Here is a 25,073-nt window from a genome sequence, read left to right as displayed (position 1 = left end):
GGATGAGAGTCAACTTCAGTTCCTTCCTTCCTTTCTCTTCTACATCTAGGAGGCCTGAATACAGTTACTTTTTCTTTGAAACTATATACAATGTACTCCTTCCTTTCTATTCAAATAACCAAATTGCTCTTCCATGCTCTAATCTTCTCCTTCTGTGTATTTTTATACTAAATTCATTACCATCTATCCCCTTTAATCTAATGCTGCCAAAGCGATCTATTAACTTTCCTTTTCTTTCTTGTCCAATACAAGGTCAATACAAATGATGCCCATCCAGCCATCTACTATATATTTGAGAGAGTTTGTCTGTTTGTTCAAGAACTCCTCCTAAACAATAAAAGCTAGGACCACCTAATTTGATATCCAGCTTCCTCTTATCATAACTTAAAGCAAGACAGCAGTTTGGTTCTGCCAGGAAAACGTGATGTGCCTGGAATGGGATTGCTTCTCATACAACCATACAAAAAGAGACAGAATCACCAGGCAAGTGATGGGTGCATATATACCCCACCCTGGACTGTCCCAGTTCTAAACTGCCTACAGCCCCCTGGCACTCTTTTGAGAGGCCATGGGGGCTGAAACTCCCCCCTCCCTCTTTGTGATATTTAAGGATGTGTGATGGCTACATTAAATTACCTCACTACTGGACTAATACACATAGGGAGAGGAAATGAGTCAGTTCTGAGATGATCGAAAAGGGTGGTAGTAATGAAATAATTAAGCGTGGGTGACTGATTCACTGGAACCATTTTAAGAATCATTGGTTCATTAAGTCTGGCATCCTGACCACTATGGTGGCCAAAACTTAATGCTTCAGAATGATAAAGTAAAAATGCACCTAGCCAATTTTACAAAAGTTTTTGGAAAATATTCCATCATGAGTCTCTGAATGAAAGGTAAATCTACTGTTGAAAATATGATCGAACTCTGACAGCTTGATTGGTTGACGGGAGGGGAGAATATAATCTGACACATGGCTGTTTAAAGAAGAACTTTAGTTGGTGTACTGGAAAGTTCAAGATGAAGTAAAGATAATTTCATAGAGAAAAAACTAAAAGTGTAGATTCCTTAGTAATGGGGTACAGATTACAACAGAAGTAATTATATATTGATATGGGATAAGAGACTACATCTAGACTGCAGGCTTCTTGCATATGAAGCTTTTTGCAGAAGAGATCTTCTGCAAAAACTTCTTACGCAAGAGAGCATCCACACTGCATGGATGCTCTCTCGCAAGAAAGCTCTGATTGCTATTGACAGAATGACTACCAGAGTACGTGTGATTCTTTCAATAGGGCTGTTTTTGCTCAAACCCGCCCCCCTCCCCCCCGTTTCCTGTCCACGCACACTTTGGCTTATTCCTCGTAGAAAGAGGAATAACTATTGCACAAAAACCCCTCTCTTCTTCTGATTTACTGTAAATTTACTTGTGTAAAAATATGCTTGCAGTGTGGATGCTCCATGAGTTTTTGTACAAAAACAGCTGTTTTTGTGCAAAAACTCTGCAGTATAGATGTAGCCAGAGAGAGAGAGAGAGAAATTGGCAACTAATTTAAGATCTCTAAATTGGAGCAAATTATAAGTCCATAGTTGGTAAAAGAATCACCAAATACTGTAGAGAAAATTCAGGGAAGTACTTGGCACTGTGTGCTTTATGTTTAATTTTGTTCCAAGTTAAACTAAAGGAACTCTATGCATGGAGGTTCCACTACAAACTACCCTGGAATTTTCATATAGGGAAATAACCTGAATTCAATGTCGAGATAATGAATGGTGCTGCAGCACCTTACAGACTAACAAAAAATGTAGACTGTAACATGGCTACCCCTCTGAGACTCAATATTGGATATTGAGATAGCTGCAGAAGGTTCTTAACCAACAAAAGACAAGGCAGTTTATGTTTTTCACATAATTTAGCAGGGCAAATGAAAGGTTATGGTTTACTTTGTCCTGTTAAATCATATGAAAACTTCAAATCGACTTGTTTTCACCAGGATTTTTGTTCATGTTAGTTAACTTAAGTCAGATTAGACTTAACTCTAGTTAACAGGAGTTAAGAACATGCTTCTTTTCCCTAGTGAAAGCAAGATCTACGTGTACAGTTCTTTACGATATTTTTATGTTATTTTGATTTTATATTTACTTCTTGCCTCTGCTTTAATACTTGCCTCTGTTTGCTACCCCACAAAAATGAATTAAAAATAACCCTTCTGCATAAAGCAAATAGTTTGGTTCATAAAAAGTGGAAAATACGTGAACTATCTGGAAAGCTCAGCCAGCTGACTTCAGTGTTATTGAGCAACACTAGGAGTGTTGTTGCCTTTTTCAAAAATGCAGTGTAATTAAGGCTGGAGTGATTGTAGACAAATTAGACCTACAAAGAGAAAAAGGTTTCTTTTGTTCTGGTATGGTCTGGAATGCAGTTTCCTTGATCCTTTACTACCGCAGTAACTCATTTATTGGAAGAATCCCCCTAGCCTTACAACAGCATACTGATAATGCTCTTCAAATTTATACATATGCTATGCTAATTATAAGTTTTCGAGATGGACTAAGATGATCACATAATCATATATTATAATTGTATGATTACTTACTGAAGAAAGATTACATCTTTTTAATACCTTTCTCACTTTTTGTAGCCTGCATAAGCTATCAGCAGCACAGAAGATCAAAGTTTTTAAACTGAAATTATCATGCAATATTGGAAGTAGATGACATAACCCTAAGCAATAATCTTATCTCTCTCAAAGAAAATGCCAAATACAGTGTATCCAAATGTTTTGGGGGCACTCCCATTTTCTCTCAAACACTTCACTGTAACATCTTTGCAAAGGAATGTATACAGGAGTGCAATAGTGCTTTTATTAAACTATGGTTTGCAATCCACATTTCAAAGATGCAAGGGTGGAGTGGCCAGAGAAAGAGAGAAGATAGGTATGGAGTGGAAAGTAGAACAGAAATGGTACAGTGCATGGGCCTAGCTATGTATGCTTTTATTTTAATAACCTCCCATCTCTAAATAAAATAGAAAGAGGTACAAAACTAAAATACTGAGTTTGTCAGTCAGCTCCTTCTTGCAATACACTTGCCCTTTTCCCCCTCAGTTCCCCAATCCAATTTAATCTCATTTCACTAGAAATATATTTTACCCTCTCAATGATGGGCAACTGTAGCATAATTTTGTGTCAGAGGACAGCAATTCAAACATCCAGTTTTCATTTTCTCTCACAGGAGCACATTTGGGCTGTAGCAAAATAAAACAAAAACTTTTCCAAGTTAAAGACCCCTTTGTTAATTAATTAATATTAAATGGCTTCCTGCCTCAAACATGTTAACATTTTACTCGGTACAGTAACCATTTTGCTTTGTAGATGAAAAAGCAAATCATTCTTCATACCCATCCCTCCAAATCAAAATCAGCACATATGGTAAACTATGCAAAAGTTTCTAGGTGATTTAGGTGCCTCGTTCTCATTGAAATTCAGTAGGATTTAAGTTCCTAAACCACTTAATGACTCTTGAAATATTTTCCTCTTTCCTGATTTTAAAACTTCTTCTCAGAAGGTCTTTCTGGGACACCATTTATGGAGTTACTGTCTGGTGCTGAAGGCTGGCAGGAAGTGCCATCTGACCTCAGCAGAGTATCCATCTATGGGAAACATTCCTAAACCATTGCATCTTAGCCTGCTCAGCCAACTTTGCAAGGAGACACATGGTGCAAAAAGCACTTGAAAGTCAATCCCCCGAAACCTCACCTGCAGCTTTCAAGCTGCCTCCCTGCCACTCAACCCACTCTCTTCCTAGTGAGCTGGGGTGCTGGAACAATGTTTGTAGTGGAGGTGCTGTGATCCAGGGATTCAGACTAAATCCTGTATATAATGGGAACCACTTCAAGCCAGGGGATGCTGCAACACTCTCCAAACCCAGAGTTCCAGCACCTGTGGAACTCCTTGCCTGAGGCCGTTGTGAAGGCTAGGACTATAACAGAGTTTAAAAGAGAAGTAGATACATTCATAGAGGTTAAGTCCATCAATGGCTATTAGCCAGGATGGGTAAGAAATGATGTCCCTAGCCTGTTTGTCAGAAGGTGGAGATGGATGGCAGGAGAGAGAGAGATCGCTTTTGATCATTGCCTGTTCAGTTCACTCTCTCTGGGGCACCTGGTATTGAGCACTGTCGGCAGACAGGATACTGGGCTGGATGGACCTTTGGTCTGACCCACTATGGCCTTTCTTAAGTTCTGTACCTATGCTGCCGAGGTGCTTTATTTCTGCCTGCTTCTCCCCACTATTTGCAGGGGGCAGAGGAGCAGGCTAATTCCAGATCGGGGCTCTGTGAGCAGAGGTGACTGGTGTTTGCTGGGAGGGGCGCAGAGAGGGCCACCCAGAGGAGCACTGAAGGGCCACGTGGGGACACTTAATAATTAATGTTTCTGCAGGCGCCCGGGGGAGAGGCACCTCCGAGTGCTACCACCAGTCTCCTGTGCCTCTGAGGCACCACAGGGCTGTTTGCAACCAGTTGCAGCCTTTACTGCGAGCGCCGCCCCCTCGCCCCTTGAAGCAGCCCCTTGGGCCTCGGGGGAAATACGGAGGGCAGGGGGCAGGGGGCGGGACTACACAGCGGTCGCGGGGAGGACTCTCCAGCCGCTGTTTGGCCTGTCGCCTACACGGGGCCAGTTACGTAACCAGCCCGCCCCGGCTTGCTGCTGCACAACGGCCAGACACCTGGTTACACGCGGTGTGGGCAGCGGGGGAGGGGCGTAACGGTGCCTCTCGCAGTAGCCCCAACCGACCTCTCCCAACGGCCGCAACCCCAACGGCCCCTGTGGAGAGCTTGAGAGATAGGGGGAAGAAGACGCTGGGAAAGAGCCGGCCGCCGGCCTGGCTCCACCAATCACATTTGGAGTCTGCTGAGTAGCCCGGCCGCCGACCAATCGGGGCGGTCGAGGGAAGGCCGAGCCCACGTGGCGGAGCGAAGGGGCGGGGAGACGGGAGTCGGGCGCTGCCGCTGGCGGGGGCAGTGGTGCGATGTGGTCCCAGGGCCAAGTGCTCTCGGTGGGGGTGTCCGGCGCGCTCCTGCTCCTCGTGCTCTCGCTGATAGTGAGGCAGCTGCTCAAGCAGAGGCGGCCGCCTGGCTTCCCGCCGGGACCCCGGGGACTGCCCCTCATCGGCAACATCCACTCGCTGGCCAGGGAGCAGCCGCACATCTACATGAAGAAGCAAAGCCAAGTCCATGGCCAGGTAAGTCAGCACCGCCGCGCCGGCTGCCAGCCTGGGCTGCTTGGGGGAGGGGCAGGAGGGACGCACACACAGGGCTAGTCACCATGCAGGACACTTATGTCCTGGGGCGGGTCCATTGCACCACTAATCACTATGCAGGACACCACCTCTCAGGAGCGGGTCCATTGCACCACTAGTCACTATGCAGGACACCGCCTCTCAGGAGCGGGTCCATTGCACCACTAGTCACTATGCAGGACACCGCCTCTCAGGAGCGGGTCCATTGCACCACTAGTCACTATGCAGGACACCGCCTCTCAGGAGGGGGTCCATTGCACCACTAATCACTATGCAGGACACCGCCTCTCAGGAGCGGGTCCATTGCACCACTAATCACTATGCAGGACACCGCCTCTCAGGAGCGGGTCCATTGCACTACTAGTCACTATGCAGGACACCGCCTCTCAGGAGCGGGTCCATTGCACCACTAATCATTATGCAGGACACCGCCTCTCAGGAGCGGGTCCATTGCACCACTAATCACTATGCAGGACACCGCCTCTCAGGAGCGGGTGCATTGCACCACTAATCACTATGCAGGACACCGCGTCTCAGGAGCGGGTGCATTGCACCAATAATCACTATGCAGGACACCACGTCCCAGGGGCAGGTCCATTGCACCACTAGACATGGTGCAAGACACCCCATCCCGGGTGTCACCACTGTGCAGAATGTCCCACCTGAGAGGAACATCCATGGTGGCACTAGTCACTGTGCAGGATATCCCATCCTTGGGTGCATCTCTTACTCCACTAGACATTGTGCAGGAAGCTTCCATGCTGAGGTGCATCCATGATGCAACTATTCACTGTGCAAGACATCCTGTCCTGGTGTGCTCCCATTGTGCCACTATTCACTGTGCAGGATGTCCTGCCACGTGGTGCCTCATTACATGATGCAGGAGACTCCTCCATTGGTTGTCAAGTCATGAACTCTTTATGAAGCAAAGTGGTTCTTGGTTCAAGAGCACCAGTATTCAGAGGGCAGGACAAGTGGCCCTAGTGTTTTGTCAGCCCGGATGGAAAATGATAGTGGTAAGGCACAAAACAGATAAACAGAGGATAGGGAAAAAGGCAATCCAATTAACGGAGAAACAAAAAAAAAGAGCAGTACAATGACATCTTGCAATTGAAACCCATAGTGACCCATCCCTAGAACCTGAATAGAGCAGCCCTCGTGGAAGTGTTGAGAGAGCACCACTATTCATGGCTTAGGAAATCCCCGGTGAGGGTGGCAACACTACTTCTATTCAGGCTGCAGAATGACACCCTGCTCTCAAGATATGCCAAGAACAGCACTATTCCTGGATCAGAACTCTCCTCTAGTGGTGAGACCATGAGTATCCACAGTGCAGAACACAGGCTGTTGAAAATGCCATTATTCACAATAGATTAAACATTACATCTCCAGGACGAGCTCACCCAAAAGTTCTGAAGGAACTCAAATATGAAATTGCAGAACTAACTGTGGTATGTAACCTATAATGATAGGTTAAATCAACTTATGTACCCAATGACCGGAGAATAGCTAATGTGTTGCCATTTTTAAAAAAAGGCTCCAGAAATGATCCTGGCAATTATAGACCAGCCAGCCTAACTTTAATACCAAGCAAATTGGTTGAAACTGTAGTGAAGAATATCATTGTCAGACACATAGAAAAACACAATTTCATGGGCAGTGGATATGCTAAACAGGTGAAGGCAATGCCTTCCCAAACCCTCAGCCTGGTTCCACCCATTCTCCACCCCAAGAACAGCTACTGTAGGCAAACTGGGGGTGGAGTGTTGGTGCCCCCAGTGCCCGCCCTCCCAATGCTGCAGGCAGCAGAGGCTGGGACTGCACGCCGCCCGCCCTCCCCATGCTCTGGGGCTGTGGGCTGCATGCCTTTCTCCCTCTGGTGCTGGGGAGGGGCTGGTTCTGCATACTGCCCCGCCTCCCCATGGTGCTGGGGGGAGGCAGCTTGGCTCCCGTGTGGGCAGGGGCTTGGGGTTTGCTTCCCCCAGCCCTATTTTCACCCATTGCCCATGCACAATTTGTTGGGGGAAGAATCAACACAGCTTTTGCAAATGGAAATCATCCCTCACCAATCTATTAGTATTTTCTGAAGGGGTTAATAAACGTGGGCAAAACTGATCCAGAGACTATAGTGTACTTGGATTTTCAGAAATAGTGTACTTGGACCTTTGACCAGGTCGCTAGCTAGAGGCTCTTAAATTAAGCGGTCATGAGATGAGGCAAGTTTCTGGATAAAAGTAGGGATATTAAAAAGCTTTTTTTTTTTTCATGTGTAACTGCTGAAATTTTGAGTGGTTACAAGTTTGCTTGGAGGTGGCTCCATGGGAGCCAGTGCTGGCAGGGAGCTGGCTTTTAAAAGCTGGCTCTGCACCAGCACTGGCTCCTGCCTTCCCCCACCCCCTTCTCCCCACAACTGGTACCTCTGATTCAGAGGCAGCAAGACGGGTGGGATGCAGGCAGCTTCATGGGAGCCAGTGCTCGTGGGGATCCTGCTTAAAAGCCAGCTCCCCGTGAGCATTGACTCCTGCCTTCTCCCTCTGCCTCCCAATGTAGCTGTTTCTGATACAGAGGCGTGTAACCGTGAAGGTTAACCGATGATCCCAGGCTCATCGGTTAACCACTTAATTGTTTACATTGACATTCCTAGTTAAAAGACCTAAAACAGAGTAGGAATAATTGGTTTGTTTTCAGAATTCAGGGAGGTAAAGAGTGGTATCCCCCAGTTATCTGTCCTGGGTCCAGTACTATGCAAAATAGTCTGAAATTACCTGGGAAAAGGGGTGAACTGTAAAGTGGCAAAGTTTGCAGAGGATACAAAATTACTCAAGATAAGTCAAGTCCAAAGCAGACTGTGAAGAGTTACAAAGGAATCACATAAAACTAGATGACTGAGCAACAAAATGGCAACTGAAATTAAATGTCGATGAATGCAAAATCATGCCCATTGGAAAACATAATCCCAATTTTAGATTAGGGTTGTAAGCAACTAGCTGACTACCCCCTAAACAAATGCATTTCAGGTAGCCGAGTAGGAACTTGACTAGTTGCTTCTGCCCCACCTTGCTACCTCTATCAGAGAGAGACACCAAGGGGGGAGCATGAGCTGGTGCTAGCCAGCTTAAAAGCTGGTTCCTCGCCCCAGCACCATCTCGGGGGGTGGGGAGGGGCAGGCATAGGGGAAATGGAGTGAGCAGGGATTGAAACAGAGCCTATGACTCTTGTACATTTCAAAGGAAGAGGCACAGAGCGGAACCATGCCAGCCCTCCCCCCTCCACCGAAATGTGGCTCCTGTACATTTCAGAGAGAGGCTGAGGAAACCCACTTCATCTCTGCCTTTGAAATATAAAAGAGCCATGAGCAGCTCCTGTACAATCCAAAGAGAGAGCGGCAGAGGGATAGCAAGCCACCCTTATTGACAAATTGAATAGTCGATAACAATTCCATTGACTACTCAATTAGCTGATTAATCAAAATTTAACATCCCTAATGTAGATTCAAAATGATGATATATAACTATGACGTTTCCTATTCAAGAAGGAGCTCTGGGAGTCATTGTAGATAGTACTCTTGAAAACATCCACTCAATATGCAACAGCAGTCAAATAATCTAGCAATGTTTGGAACCATTTGGAAAAGGATCAGTTGTAAAACAGAAAGTAGTCATAATACCACTATGTAAATCCATGTTATGATAATATATTGAATACTGTGTGCAGTACTTCATCTCATGAAAGAAAGAATGAGAAAAGTTACAGAGAAGGGCAACACAAATTATTAAGGGTACAGTACAACTTTTTGCATGAGAAGAGATTAAAGACTGGGAATTTTCAGCTTGGGAAAGAGACAACTAGTAGGGATATGAATAAGGTCCATAAAACTATGACTGATGTGGAAAAGATGAATAAGAAGGTCAACCAATGAATTTAATAGCAGGTTTAAAACAAAATAAAGTCATTCTTCACCTGGTGCAGTCAACGTGTGGAATTCATTGCCACTGGATGTTGGGAAGGCCAAAATTAGAAAGGGATTCAAAAAGAACTAGATAAGTTCATGGAGGATAGTCCATCAATGACTCTTAGCCAGGATGGTCAGGGATGCAACCCTTATGCTCTTTGTGTCCCTAGCTTCTTATTGCCAGAAGCTAGGAGTGGATGACAGAAAATGGATCACTTGATGATTGCCTGTTTTGTTCCTTCCCTCTGAAGCATCTTGCGTTGGCCACTGTTACACCATTGGGATGCTGTGCTGGAGCTCAGCCCCGTCCTCCTCTCCTGTGCAGCTGGGAGCCTGCGCTAGTCATGGCAATGCACAAAAAATTTTAATCTAAGCCTTCCCACCTCTGCAGCAGCACTCACTCCGTCCTACTCATGGAAGGAGAGTGTTGTGGCTGCTCTCGCTGGTGGGGACAGCGATGGGCTGGGGCTGAGTTGGTGAATGGGTGCTCAGGCTGTCACTCTGGTGGCCAGGACCATGTTGGGGGCTGGCTGCCGCTGGGGCTGAAGCTGTATTGTGGGGTGGCTGCCACCGATGTTTCAGACCTAGAACATCGGACAGATGGGCTGCTGACACAACATGTTGAAGCTGCAGCTGGGTGGGTTGGTGACAAGGGGGTGTTGAAGCCACAGGTGGGTAGGTTGCTGCTGGAGGATATTGACGGTGTGGGCGGGCACGTTGGGGACCAGGATGGGCCTGCAGCCATGTTGGGAGGTGGCTGATTGGGTGGCCGCTCTGGCAGCCAAGGCCACATTGTGGGGCAGCTGCTGTTGGCATTTTGGGCCTAGCACACATGGCGGCTGGGCTGGTTGCTGCCACGGTGTGTTGAAACTGCGGCCGGGCAGGTTGCTGCCAAGGGGACGGGGTGTTGAAGCCGTGGTCAGACAGGTTGCTGCCAGGGGCTTAAAGCTATGGGTGGGTGGATTGCTGCAGGGAGGGAGGGTTGAAGACATAGGCAGGCACGTTGCTTCCAGAGTGGGGGTTGAAGCCGCAGGTGAGTTGCTGCCGAGAGGTAGGGGTTTGAATCCATGGGTGGGCGAATTGGAGATGGGGATGGACCCGTGGCTGCTCGGGTAGCTGCTCTGGTGTGCCATAGGTTGCCGAACCATGACTCAGAGACTTATGTGCTGCTTAAAGTATCTAACTACAAGTTTGAGATTGGAGAACTCAGCAAGGCAAAGCAAGGCCAAGGATCACACTAAGCGGTACAATCTGCATCTTAATTTATTTATTAATGAAGCTGCTATAAGGACTGTTATTGACTTTAAAAAGTATCAGTGGCACACAGACCCATAAATAGAAGTGAATAAGTTAAATCTTGGCATGCCATGTCTGAGAGCTAGCTGACCCCTGAGCTAGATGGACCATTGGTCTGACTCAGTATGGCATTTCTTATGTTAATACACAGATGCTCCCATTCATGGCACATCAAAGTTGTGTAAAGAGCACTGCTACTTATCACAAGATTTTTCTCCTCAGGCTATTGAGAGTACCATTATTCACAGTACAGAAGGCCCCTGGAGAGAGTCACAAGTGCCTCTATTTATGTTATAGGACACCCCTCTTGGAGGACAGTCTGTCAAATCCCACTCCTTACATTGTGGCATGTCTAGCTATGGGCTAGAGAGTGTTGAGGGTACTCTTCACAGTATAATCAACTTTGGGGTATGTAGATACCACTGCTACTTACAGCACAGTAAGTTTTTATCTCTGGTATTAATACTGGCCTCAAACACTGTGCAGCATGCCTGGATGCTGGGGGCCATCCAGTCCAACACCAAACACGGTACAGTCTGACTTATGGCTAGGTACTGAAACCACTGCTAAACATGATTTGTACACTATAGTATAGGGTATTGTGACCTTAGTTATATGTAATACTGTGCACAATGTTTTGACGCATGCAGTAGAATACCTAAGTGTAGGATAGGGAGACCTCCATTATTCCCAAGAAGATGCAGCACAACTTTACATAGGACACATCATGTACTGGTTTGAAGATCTTGGCAAAAAGTGAGCACAAGGTGACACATGTGACAAAGTGAGCACATGTGACACAGTTACAGCGGGGGTACCTAGTAGAAAGGAGGGGGGTCAAGGGGCTCCCCACCCCCAGACCAATCATGGTCTGTAGGTGAGGTAGCCCAGAAGCATACTGGCCCTGCCCCTTCCAGGTGGCCCGGGGGCACTTCAGAACTTTTTGAAGTGGCCCCCAGCCAAAAATTATAGCCCACCCCTATTCTAGTGTCTCATGGAACATGTGTTTTGGTGGTCACATTTCATCTATGTGATATCCATACTGGCCATGGGTAGAGGCCCGGCTTACAGCAACCCTCTCAAAATGACAATTTGGCATGTAACAACTTAAATATCTTGGATAGCTTTTGGGAAATGGCTAAACCCATTCTCTTCTGAATAAGATAGAATTCTTGAAGAAAACCCTGGTCCCCAAGACCAAGAAGCAAGTGTGAGTGGTTTCTAGAATTGACAAATTCTCATTTATTTGTTGCACATTTTGCCACACTAGCAACATCTTTGACTTACAAAGGCATTCACAGAAGTGATACAATAGACAAGGGAGCATAAGGCAGTCTTTGAAAGCATAAAGGATATTTTATGGAAGCAACTATGCTGCAGCACCCAGACTTCTGGCTACCATTTATTCTTCAAACAGACGCATCAGAAGTTGGTCTGGAAGTTGTATTAGCATACAACTGCCAAGAAGTGTGTCGTGGGTTACACTCACCACTAGTGTGACTTCTCCCTGGTCACTCTGGGGATTAGCTCTCACCTGGCATTGTGTTCTTCTCTGGTGGTGCCTTGCCCATCATCTTCTTATCCTTTTCGCTCCAGAAACTACAGGCTTCTTTTCGTGATTTGGCCTTCTGGCCCGCTCCATGATTCCCCCTACTAAAGTATCTAACCAAGTCTTTCCAGAACAAATCAACCCAGGCAGTCTGCTGTGCTCTGCTCATTCAATGCCACGTCCCCAGGGGCTACTAGGGGAACCCAGGCTCAGGGAATACGTATGGTGACTATGGCCTCTCAAAGTGGATGCAAGCAATGAAAGACACCAGTTCATGCATCACATGATAGTATTTGGCGCTTCAGTCCTGTGCATTCTTAATATGCCATCAATAAGGAATACAACATGGAAATATAGATTTATTTTCAGAGGAAGGAACAGGAGAGGAGACCCAGGGATCCATGTGGGATGAGGTGTACCCTTGCTCCCTGTTGGAGTCCCCAAAGCCTTGGCACACCCTACCATGAAAAGGTGGCCCTGCTGGAAGGGAAGAGCTGTGAGTTCATACTGCTAGGAGATGACTAAAGAAATCTTTCACCAGCAGCTGCAGTAGAACTAGTGAGAGTTGGTCTACCAGAACATAGAAAGTCTAATTGGCCCTGATGAAAAGGGATAGCTTCTTCTGTTATGGGTCAGTCGTAGGTAAAGCCAGGACAGTGGAGGAAGACTCCCTGCTGTAACCCAGGTAGCCTAATCTTGATAGCACTGGCCATGGATCTCTGTGAAGAGTTACTGTTTATATTATGGACTTAAATGCCCAGGTGTGTCTTTTGAGTTGAGATCTTCTGTTATCCCTGGAAGGGATCAGGACTGAGATCTGGACTGGCTGGAAGAACCAGGCATGGGGACACTGGAGAGGATAAGTCTCTGCCATAGAATCACAGAATACTAGAATGGGAAAGGACCTTGAGAGGTCATCGAGTCCAGTCCTCTGTCCTCATGACAGGACCCAGTACCATCTAGACCACCCCGATAGACATCTATCTAACCTGCTCTTAAATATCTCCAGAGATGGAGATTCTACAACCTCCCTAGGCAACTTATTCCAGTGTTTATCCACCCTGACAGGAAAATTTTCATAATGTCTAACCGAAACATCCCTTGCTGCAGTTTAAGCCCATTGCTGCTTCTCCTATCCTCAGAAGCCAACGAGAATAATTTTTCTCCCCCCTCCTTGTGACATCCTTTTAGATACCTGAAAACTGCTATATCCTCCTCTCAGTCTTATCCTTTCCAAACTAAACAAGCCCAATTCTTTCAATCTTCCTTCTTAGGTCATGTTCTCTAGACCTTTAATCGTTCTTGTTGCTCTTCTCTGGACCCTCTCCAATTTCTCCACATCTTTTTTGGAATGTGGTGCCCAGAACTGAACACAGTACTCTAATTGAGGCCTAATCAGCGCAGAGTAGAGTGGAAGAATGACTTGCTTACAACACTCCTGTTCATGCATCCCAGAATCATGTATGTTTGGTTTTTTTGCAACAGCGCCACACTGTTGGCTCATATTTAGCTTATGGTCCACTATGACCCCATGATCCTTTTCTACAGTACTCCTTCCTAGATAGTCGCTTCTCATTCTGTATGTGTGAAACTGATTGTTCCTAAGTGGAGTACTCTGCATTTGTCCTTATTAAACTTCAACCTATTTACCTCAGACCATTTCTCTAGTTTGTTCAGATCATTTTGAATTATGATCCTATCCTCCAAAGCACTTGCCACCCGTCCCAGCATTGTATCACCTGCAAACTTAATAAGCATACTCTTTACACCCTCATCTAAATTGTTGATGAAGATATTGAACAGAACCAGTCCCAAAATAGACTCCTGCGGAATCCCACTTGTTATGCCCTTCCAGCATGACTATGAACTGTTGTTAACTTCTGAGAATGGTTATCCAGCCAGTTATGAATCCACCTTATAGTAGCCCCATATAAGTTGAATTTGCCTAGTTTATTGATAAGAAGATCATGCGAGACCATATCAAATGCCTTACTAAAGTCTAGGTATACCACATCCACTGCTTCTCCCTTATCCACAAGACTCATCCTATCAAAGAAAGCTATCAGATTGGTTTCACATGGTTTGTTCTTTACAAATCCAGGCTGGCTGTTACCTATCACTTTATTATCTTCCAGGTATTTGCAGATGAATTCCTTAATTACTTGCTCCACTGCCTTTTCTGGCACAGAAGTTAAACTGACTGGCCTGTAGTTTCCTGGGTTGGTCTTATTTCCCTTTTTATAGATGGGCACTAAATTTTCCCTTTTCCAGTTTTCTGTAATCTCTCCCATCTTCCATGATTTTTCAAAGATAATAGAGGAGGTATCTGAGCCTTTAGCTATCAGACATCTAACTTTTCTTAGTGATTTTTAACTTTTTTTTTAATTTTATCTTCTAAACCTACCCCATTTCCACTAGTATTCACTATGTTAGGCATTCCTTCATCATCAAACTTCTTGGTGAAGACTGAAACAAAGAAGTCATTAAGCACCTCAGCTATTTCCAAGTTTCTTGTTACTGTTTCTCCCTCCTCACTGAGCAATGGGCCTACCCTGTCCTTGGTCATGATCACTTTCACCCAAGCTGCCTTCCACTTTCAAATTCTCAACCAGTTCCTCCCTATTTGTTAAAGTCAAATCTAGAACAGCTTCCCCCCAGTAGCTTTTTCAACCTTCTGAAATAAAAAAATTGTTTTCAATGCAGTCCAAGAACTTATTGGATAGTCTATGCCCCGCTGTGTTAATTTCCCGACATATGTCTGGGTAGTTGAAGTCCCCTATCACCACCAAATCCTGAGCTTTGGATGATTTTGTTAGTTGCTTAAAAAAAGCCTCATCCACCTCTTTTACCTGGGCAGGTGGTATGTAGTAGACCCCAGCATGACATCACTCTTGTTTTTTACCCCTTTTAATCTAACCCAGAGACTCTCAATACGTCTGTCTCCTACGTCCATCTCCACCTCAGTCCAAGTATATACATTTTGAATATCCAAGGCAACACCGCCTCCCTGTTAACCCCACCTATCCTGCCTCCCTGTTTAGCCCACCTATCCTGCCTGAGTAAACTGTACCCTTCTATACCAATATTCCAATTATATATATTATCCCACCAAGTCTCTGTGATACCAGCTATGTCATAGTTGTGTTTGTTTATTAACATTTCAATTTCTTCCTGCTTATTACCCATACTTCTTGCATTTGTATATAGGCATCTAAGATACTGATTTGATCTTGCTTCGCAGTTCTGTCTTGTCCCGCCTTTTTCTCTGCTATTACAGCCCACGCTCCCTCCCATTTTGGACCCATCTTCCAGGTCTCCATGTTCTTCACTTACCCATGGGCTTTGGTCACCTTAAAGCCCTCCTCACTGGGTTAGCCAGTCTGCATCCAAATACAGTCTTTCCCTTCCTCAAAAGGTAAACCCCACCCCTGCTTAGAAGTCCTTGCCATGATCGAGGAAGCCAGAGCTCTCCTGGTGGCAACATCTTCACAGTCAGCTATTCACCTCCAGGATGCACCTGTCTCTTCCTTGGCCCCTTCCTTTGACAGGAAGGACTGAAGAGAATACCACTTGTGCACCAAACTCCCTCACCCGTACTCCCAGAGCCCTGTAGTCACTCTTGATCTGCTCAGTGTCACTTGTTGCAGTATCATTAGTGTCCACATGGATGAGTAGCATGGGGTAGTAGTCAGAGGGCCGGATAATCCTTGACAGTGCCTCCATAATGTCTCAGATATGGGCACTTGGCAGGCAGCATACCTCCTGAGATGACATGTCAGGGCGACGGATGGGTGCCTCCATCCCCTTGGGAATAGAGTCTCCGACCACCACTACCCTATGTTTCCTTCTCGCAGTGGTGGCAGCAGACCTCCCAGCCTTGGGAGTACAAGGCTTCTCCTCTGCCGAGTCAGCTGTGTAACACTGTTCAAAAAACAAACAAAAAATAGCATCATTCTGGGTTGTATTAGCAGGAGTGTTAAGCAAGACAACTCCACTCCATACTGATAAGGCCTTAGCTAGAGTACTGTGTCCAGTTCTTGGTGCCACATTCAGGTAAGAGTTGGACAAACTGGAGTACCTCTAAAGGAGAGCAACAAAAATGGTTAAAGGTCTAGTAAACATGACCTAAGAGGAAATACTGAAAAAAATGGGTTTGTTTAGTTTGGAGAGTGGAGGGACATGATCATGGTTTTGAAGTACCTAAAAGGTTTTTACAAGGAGGAGAGTGAAAAATTGTTCTTGCTAACTTTTGAGGATAGGACAAGAAGCAAAAGGGCTTAAATTGCAGCAAGGGAGGTTTACTACGGGTTGGATATTAGGCAAAAAGTTTGTAACTGTCAGGATAGGTAAGCAAACTGGAACAAGTTGCTTAGGAAGGTTTTGGAATCTCCATCATTGGATGTTGTTAAGACCTGTTAGACAAACACATGTCAGGAATGGTCTAGTTAATCCTTAGTCCCACCTGGAGTCCCAGGAACTGGACTAGATGACCTATTGAAGTCCTTTCCAGTCTTACACTTCTGTGATTCTATGGTAGGAATTGATTGTGAAGGACTTCCTTAAAAGTAAATACAGGCAGTCCCCGGGTTACGTACAAGATAGGGACTGTAGGTTTGTTCTTAAGTTGAATCTGTATGTAAGTCGGAACTGGCGTCCAGATTCAGCCGCTGCTGAAACTGATCAGTTTCAACAGCGGCTGAATCTGGACGCCAGTTCTGACTTACATACAGATTCAACTTAAGAACCGCAGGCATCCCCAAGTCAGCTGCTGCTGAAACTGATCAGCGGCTGATTCTAGGAAGCCCGGGGCAGAGGCTTCCTGTAGTCAGCCACTGGTCAGTTTCAGCAGCGGCTGACTTGGGGATGCCTGGGGCAGAGCAGCTGGGGTGCTGCTGGGTTGGTCCAGTAGCGCCGCCGCTCCTCAGCGCTACTGGACCAACCCAGCAGCACCCAAGCTGCTCTGCCCCAGCCGTCCTGATTCAGCCGCTGCTGAATCTGACCAGCAGTGGCTGAATCAGGAGCCTGGGGCAGAACAGCTGGGGTGCTGCCCGGTTGGTCCAGTAGCGCCCAGAGCGGCGCTACGGGACCAACTGGCAGCGCCCCAGCTGCTGTACCACAGGTGTCTGGAGCAAAGCCACGGAGCACGGGGGCAGCGGGACAGCCCAGATGCGCCGTGGCTGTCAGCTGGCCGGGCGCTCCGGGGCTTGGCTCTGCTTTGCTCCCCCCCCCCTCCTGGTCTGCAGACCAGGGGGATGGGGGGGGGCAAAGCAGAGCCAAGCCCCGGAGCGCCCGGCCAGCTGACAGCCCAGACGCGTCTGGGCTGTCAGCTGGCCGGGCGCTCCGCGGCTTGGCTCTGCTTGGCTCTGCTTTGCCCCCCCCCCCCCTGGTCTGCAGACCAGGGAGACGGGGGGACGGGGGGCAAAGCAGAGCCAAGCCTTGGAGCGCGTGGGCAGCGGACAGCCCTGTCCGCTGCCCACGTGTTCTGCCGCTTTGCTTCCTCTCCCTGGTCTGCTGGAGACCAGGGAGAGGAACCCCGTTCGTAACTGCGGATCCGACGTAAGTCGGATCCGCGTAACTCGGGGACTGCCTGTAAGTGGTTTCTGTTTGATACAAAAGTGAAGGGGAAACCATTCTGAGTGTTGGTGCAAAGATTCAAAGGATGGGGGACTTGGCCAAAGTGACAGGCTAGGAAAATGATCTTTGCACCAGCACTCTGAATGGATATAAGCAGGGCATTTGCCCAGGCCAGAGAGAAAGATGCTGCTGTAATTGGAACATGAGATAATGAGCATGCATGGCTACAAATGTGGTCTGGGGACATTCTTTAAAGAGGGATCCCCTTGGTAGCCTGTGCAGAATGTTAATATAGCCTTGGGATGACCTGTCTGTTGGCCTGCTCACTCCATCAGCTTCCCATTTAGTGATCCCTAGATTCAGTAGTGGAGAGAAAGGAGGAGATGGTGCCCCTTTTTATATGCACAAGTCACAGGGCCACAGCAGCGTATATTCTTATTTAAGAGAAGCACATTATTATAAATAGCAGCAGCTGAATATATTGTCAGTTTCACTGAAGGCCATTTTATTCCAAAACAATCTTTCATTTGATTGTTGCTTTTTCCTCCACAACAGTGCTTACTGGACCCTCAGATTTATAGTATCTTAACAATACATTATACTTAAGCAGATAGTCTGTTGCTTAACAAGTTAATGACATGATAGCTTTATTTAATTTTCTCAGTATTTGTTATTTTAAAAATGCTTAAATGCTAGTAACAAAAAAGTCTTTTTAATTTTACATGCTCTATTGACATGTTAGCCAATAGTGCCCTGAAAGTGGAAACTCTTGCTTAAATAGTAAGATTGAGTTTCAGAAGTCAGTATTGGCAGATCACAGTATTGGCTCTGACATTCTTCAGGAACTGGAAAGTGTGCAAAGATATATTTAGTAGACAAATTTATTTGAGCTTCACTTTCACAAAAGTACTGAGCACATGTAATTCTCAGATTCATTCCTGGAGTAATTATTTCTCTAGACCAGTTTTTGATATTAAAGATGATTAGAAACTTTGATTTGTCGTATGATTTATTGATCTAGGACAGTGTTTCTTAAACTTTTTAAGACCAAGGAACACGAAACAATTTTTTTAAATGAGGAACACTAAGGATTTTTTATAGATTAAAAAAAAAAGAGGGAGAGAGACACGAGGGCTGGGGAAAATTGTCAAAAAAAGGAGGGGGGAGTTATTAAACAACAACAAAAAATCACTTGCCCCTGTAAAGGCAGCCATTTTGAACTCCGTTCTCTGTGGCACACCTCCGACTGCCTCATGGCACACTGGTATGCCATGGAACGCAGTTTAAGAAGCACTGATCTAGGAGATACAGGGTGGATAAATATAAATGATATAAAAATAAAGTGGATTTTTTGATTAAATGCTTTTTGAGGAAAATATCTAAAGATAGTTTTAATTAAGATACATAGGGATTATAAATTCTAATTCTATAGTATGAGACATATATTCATGTAATATTTAAGAAACGTTTTGTAAATGAGTTCCAGTAGTTCATGGATTAGAAACCCAATTTTATGGGGTTCCAGAGGCTTTTATATAGATTATTTAGGTTAATCTTTTTATCTACCCAATGGGACTCAGTGCTCAGTCTAGAAGACACCATCAGTGATGCTTAGCTTTGTAGCTCTCAAACTGTGGATTTGTGTCCCCAGAGATAACATGCATGTTAACAGAAAAATGTAGATAGATAGATGATAGATCTCAACCCTATTATTCCTCTGCAAATTTCTATACACAGAATCAAGCCCTTACCTCTCTCTAAAAGTGCAAAGTTTCAAAAAGTTCAATGAACAGAAGATTGTTGAGGTGGAATCTGGATGAGGAGAAGAAGTCTGGAGATAAATGTGAGAAGAGAGGAACAGGCAATAGAAACAATAGTGAAACTGTTTGAGCAGCATATTTGAGAAGTCTTGAGGTCTGAGTGTAGCTTTCATTGATTTGAGATCTACTATATCATTCTCTCACTAGAAAGGAAAAACCTGTAATGGCAGCAGGTTGTAAAAGAGACCCAATATTGGAACTTTAATGAAGTTCCTCTACCTGTGAGTAAACCAGACATGCGTGCAAAATGCAAACTGTGCAACAAAGAAATGCAAGGCCTAGTTGACGGAATGAAACAACATTATAAGAAGTGTTCCTTCTCAAGAGGAAGCTGCGTTGAAGACTATGAAAGGAACGTGTCTGAACATGCAGGATCTTCAGGTTGTAACTTTTTAATGTCATACTTCTTTCATAAGGACTACCTGTTTTCTTTCTTGGCTATTCTTGAATTCTCATGTTTGAGCAAAAAAACATAGTTGTTACTCTATGATACTATCATTTTTGGTGCAATTGTGACAAAAAATAAATAGCTCAAATAGGCAGGTCATCCTTTTAAAATTTCATCTTTAAAGCAGTACTGAATGTCATTGAATACAATGACTAATACTAAATGAGCCAAATGGTAATAATGAAATAACTTAATTGACTTATTTTGCTTAGGAGACTCCAGCCTCATCATACACGATTCTGAAGACTGTCCACCTTCAAGATCACCATCATTTTCTGTAGTTTTAGACTTATCTGTCAGTGATAGTGTTTCATTCATTCACATCATGTAAAGTATGTCACATAGCCACATTATATCACCTGTAGCAAAAAGAAAAAAAACCTCCATCCAGAAGCAATCAGATAAGTTTGTGATATGAACCAGCAGATTACAAAAAGGGGTAATTGGTGGGAAAATTGCCTGGTTTGTTTATGCAACAGAACTCTCCTTTCCATTTGATTGAGAACCCACATTCATTAACATGGTTCAGTCATTAAGACCAGGATACAGTCAATCCAACAAATTGCTGGATAGAGTGTATAAAAGAGAAATTGAACAGTGTGCAAAAAGTCCAAAGGGAAAAAATTGTTAATCTGAGTCTTTATGGGTGGAGCAATGTCCACAATGATACTGTGCATGTGCAATGATAGAAGAAGGAAATGTCTTTCTTACAGAAACAGTTAATACATTAGGAAATGCGCACCCAGGTGAATACTCACAAGAAGTGGCAGTAAAAGTAAACGGTAGGGGGAAAAAAAATCAAAAGTCTAGTAAGCAACTTTATCACAATGCTGTAAATGCATCCACGATGAGAAGAAATTTAAAAGAGATCCAAGCTAGTAACATGGTTACAATGCACTTCCTAGCCAAAGACTTCAGAGTTCCAGAAATAGAGGCTAATGTTTTTGAAATGGCAAAATACTTTGCAGCAGCTGCTCTGAAAAAAGTGGGAACTAAGCTAACTCTCCCATAGGACATGCAATGAAACTCAGTAGTGGACTCTTTTAAGCACTATATCAAGAACTGACCTAATCTGATGACAGTTTGTGAACAAAATCATGAAAAAAATAGATGGCACTATTACCGGCAAAGTTCTCAACACTGGGCTTAAGAGAAATGTTGAACACATGTTGAGTTACCCTGAAACCTATTTCTATAGCCTTGAACAAAATGCAGCGAAATAGCTGTTTTATTGCTGATACTGTTGAAATTTGGAAGGAACTGAGTGAAATCTTAAAAAGAGAAATATGCAATGACAGAGTTAAATAATGAGCATTAAACAAACAAATGGGACAAGCACTATCTCCAGCTCATTTTCTTGCAAATATTTTCAGTACTTGGTACCAAGATCAAACCTTAACTGCTAAAGAAGAGGAGTTGGCAATGAAACGGACATCCAGCAATCATCCCACCATAATACCAACTACAGCCTCTCTCCGACTTACGAACCGGTTACCTACCAAGCAATTGATCGTAACTCGGTTTGTTCGTAAGTCGGACCCCATAGAGTTACACGCGACTGTGCTGTTTGTAAGCACGGATCGTGTTCGTAACTCGGGGTCCACCATTTACGACAGCTTCGGTTGTAACTGCGAACAGTCTTAAGTCGGCCGTTCACAACTCAGGGACCGGCTGTATAATAAACTTGAGAACTAAGGGTGAACCGTTAAAAAATTTATATATATATATATATTAGTTTGCTGATGTTGTTTTAAAGAAAGTCACACCAGTGAACTGGTGGAAGTCACGTAAGCACTTAGATTCAGAGACGCTTGAAGTGATGATCTCACTTTTAACAGCAGTAGCTTCTTCTGCTAGTGTAGAAAGAATATTTTCTTCCTTTGGACTAATTCATTCCAAATTGAGAAATTATTTGGGGCCTGAAAAAGCAGGAAAGTTTTTCTTTTCTAGATTATGAACCAATAGGAAGCTGAAGATGACTGAGTTTGCTTCAGAAACCAATCTTTTAAATTTCTCATGTTGACCTGGCTGACAATCTATTTAATTTTAAATATTTCATTTAACCGTTTTAGTTTAAAAAAAATTAACAAAAGCAAACTTGATTTTTTTTAAAAACTTGAATGTTTTAACTAAATTAAAAAATGTATATGCTTATTTGTTAAAATATCATATGTTTGCTTTTGAAGAAAAAAATCCAGAATGCATAACGTTGTTGTTTTAGTTAAATAAAACAATTCAGATGTCTGCCTGGTGATGTTCTCTTCCTAATACAGCATGGCAAGAAAATCCTCTAGATGAATTGAATATAGTTCACTAACTAATGACTTAATAAATTACTTTTGGTAAATGAATTAACCAAACACTCATTCATTTTCTGATATAACTGTAAAACTAATCTGAAAAGTTTTCAAAATAAATCAGGGTATGTCTACACTTGCACCCTCTTTCAATAGAGGGATGCAAATGAAGATATTCAAAATTGCAAATGAAGCCGGGAATTACATATCCCACGCTTCATTTGCATAATCATGTTATGACGCTATTTCGAAATAGCACTATTTCGAAATACAAAACGCGGTGTAGATGCAGTTATTTAGGGAGAACACCCTTCTTCCGAAATAACTGTTAAACCTCATTGTAAGAGGAATAAGGGTTATTTCGAGAGAAGGGTTTTCATTCAAAATAACTGCATTTTAACAGCATCTGTTATTTTGAAATAGCGCCTGAACGTGATTATGCAAATGAAGCATGGGATACTTAAATCCCGGCTTTATTTGCATTTTTGAATGTCTTCATTTGCATCCCTCTCATGAAAGAGGGTGCAAGGGTAGACATACCCTCACAGTTTAAAAATGTATAATGTGGACCTTCTAAAAATGAAACCTACATCTATCTCTGAGTTGTGAAGAAAATGTATTAAGGTTATAACAACTTACAAGAATGCACTTTTATGTAGAAAACCTTGATTACATTGAGTCTTCCTGACTAGTGAGTTAAATCATGAATTAAATCTTGATTTAAATCAAATCAGAAGTTTCTAGTATATAAAGTAATTATAATTTGTGTACTCATTAGCATTTTATGTCTGGGGAATAAAGAGCGCATATTTTCACCTTTTACAATCTTGTATTTTCTCACTTGGCAAATGTTGATCGTCGTCTTGCATTTTAAAAATCTAAATGAATACAGGTTTAACCTCTGTGGTCTGGGACACTCTGGTCTGGCAAAATCCGTAGTACGGAAGGACCACTGATGTTGCAGGACTAGAGAGCCCCAGCAGCAGAGGTTGCCAGAAGCTCAGAATAGAGATAGCCAATGGGGCACCAGAGCCTGTAGTCAGTGGGACAGGGAAGCTGGCGACAGGGGCTGAATCTAATGGAGCAATGGAACCTGCAGCTGTAGGGCCACCTAGGAGCTCTGGCTGGGCTGCCGTGAGGCCAGTGGGGCTACCGGAAGTTCCAGTGGGGCCACTGGGAACTCCAGCAGGCTTGCCACAACTTGTGGAGCTGGGAGCTCTGGCAAAGTGCCGCAGCTTGCAGAACTAGTAGACTGGGGAGAGGAGTCTAGCCGGGAGCCTGGTACCCCCCACCTAAAACTCCTATGGTCTGGAAAACTCCTTTGTCTGAGACAGAGTCGGACCAGGGAGACATAACCTTTAATTAATTAATTTTTCTTTTTCCTTTTCTTTTCCTCATATGGGGTGCTAATAGAGATTGAGATGTCAACAGATACAGTGCTTGAATGAACTGATAACTTAAAAATCAGTAAGTCACTGGGCCCAGATGTTATACATCCAAGAGATCTAAAGCTGTGGTCACCAACAGGTCGATTGCGATCGACTGGTCAATTGCGAGGCGTTCTGTCTGGCCCGCCCCCATTTCCCTCCCACCCTTGAGAAGCCCCACTACTTACCTCAAGTGAAAATGGAGGTAGTGTTGGCTTCCTGGGGATGGACAGAAGTCCCACAGCTTAGCACCACTTCCGGCGATTCTGGAAGTGCGCTAGCTGCTCTGCCGGGTGTACTGCGGGAGGGAGCATTAGCTACCTGCACCGCACAGGAGGGGTGAGTCAGCCCCGGGGGAGGCATGCGCGGGTTACATAGGCATTGCGATGAAGTCTCTTCTCACTTGTAGAGATGGTTCCTGCAAATTAGAGACTATCAGAGGACTTCATAGGACTATCAATTCAATATCTTTCTATTAACTTCTAATGTTTATATTTCAAGAGTATTTATAAGTGTCAGACTGAATTACAGTCCAATTATAGTTAGTACTTTTCAAAAAAATACATACAGAGAACTGATTCCAGCCTTAAAGAATTTACAAGCTAAAATTCAGGGGAGAAAAGATTATCCTGAACAATGTTTGTACTTACAATCTGGAAACAGCTTAAGAAATATGTATTGTAGTGATGCTTAGTTCTACTTTTTCAGTATTTATTTCGTTACTTATTCTTGAAAATGCCTTGCAGTTTAATTTTACAAGTGCCCTCTTTTCATTTGTTCTTTTCAAAGATTTTCAGTCTTGATCTTGGAGGTATATCTGCTATTGTACTGAATGGTTATGATGCCATAAAAGAATGCCTGGTTCATCAAAGTGAAGTTTTTGCAGATAGACCACCTCTTCCTTTGTTCAAAAAGCTGACAAATATGGGAGGTATGTTTTGCTGTCATGAAAGGGAAGATAATATTTTGTTATAAGATGTCGGCTCTCTAGGATTTGGAAGTTATGCTTTTCTAAAGCTCTTTGCTTCCTCTGTTCCTTATTCTTTTATTTGCCTTGCACAAAAATTGTTTAATTATCTTTACTTGTTTGTATCTACCTCAAAGATTAACTTTATCCAGGTGCATTTAGCAACTGTTTTGACCCATTATGAATTAGTTAAAGATAGACCAGTTTTATATGGAGCTTGGCACTTTTGAAATGTCCTAAGTTGAGAGATGTTGATGTGATCTTTATGAGGCTGAAAGAGATTTTTTTGTGAGAGCTCAGTATCTGTGATCTCAAGTCTCTCATTTTCCTGGTGGCAATAACTTCAGCTCATAGTTGTATTAACTTTGGGGTTTATTGACTGTTCCTCTTTATTCCAAATTCTACATGGACAAAATGGTGCAGTAGTCTCATTTGAGAGTCTT

At 44.0% G+C, this 25,073-nt stretch overlaps 1 protein-coding gene across 1 annotated transcript in view; it reads left to right on the top strand.

The window, feature by feature from the left end:
* Window positions 1–4,154: 4,154 nt before the first annotated feature.
* CYP2R1 (cytochrome P450 family 2 subfamily R member 1) overlaps window positions 4,155–25,073 on the top strand; it is a 45,084-nt gene continuing 24,165 nt past the window's right edge. The window contains exons 1-2 of the mRNA XM_006126301.5: window positions 4,155–5,243; window positions 24,453–24,594. Coding sequence (XP_006126363.3) covers window positions 5,031–5,243; window positions 24,453–24,594 — 355 coding nt within the window. The 5' untranslated portion in view covers window positions 4,155–5,030. The remainder of the gene's footprint in view (window positions 5,244–24,452; window positions 24,595–25,073) is intronic.

Source organism: Pelodiscus sinensis, chromosome 5 (assembly GCF_052426305.1).
Source record: "Pelodiscus sinensis isolate ZL-2025 chromosome 5, ASM5242630v1, whole genome shotgun sequence".
NCBI classification, from domain to species: Eukaryota; Metazoa; Chordata; order Testudines; family Trionychidae; genus Pelodiscus; species Pelodiscus sinensis.
This window is presented reverse-complemented; position numbering and strand designations above follow the sequence as displayed.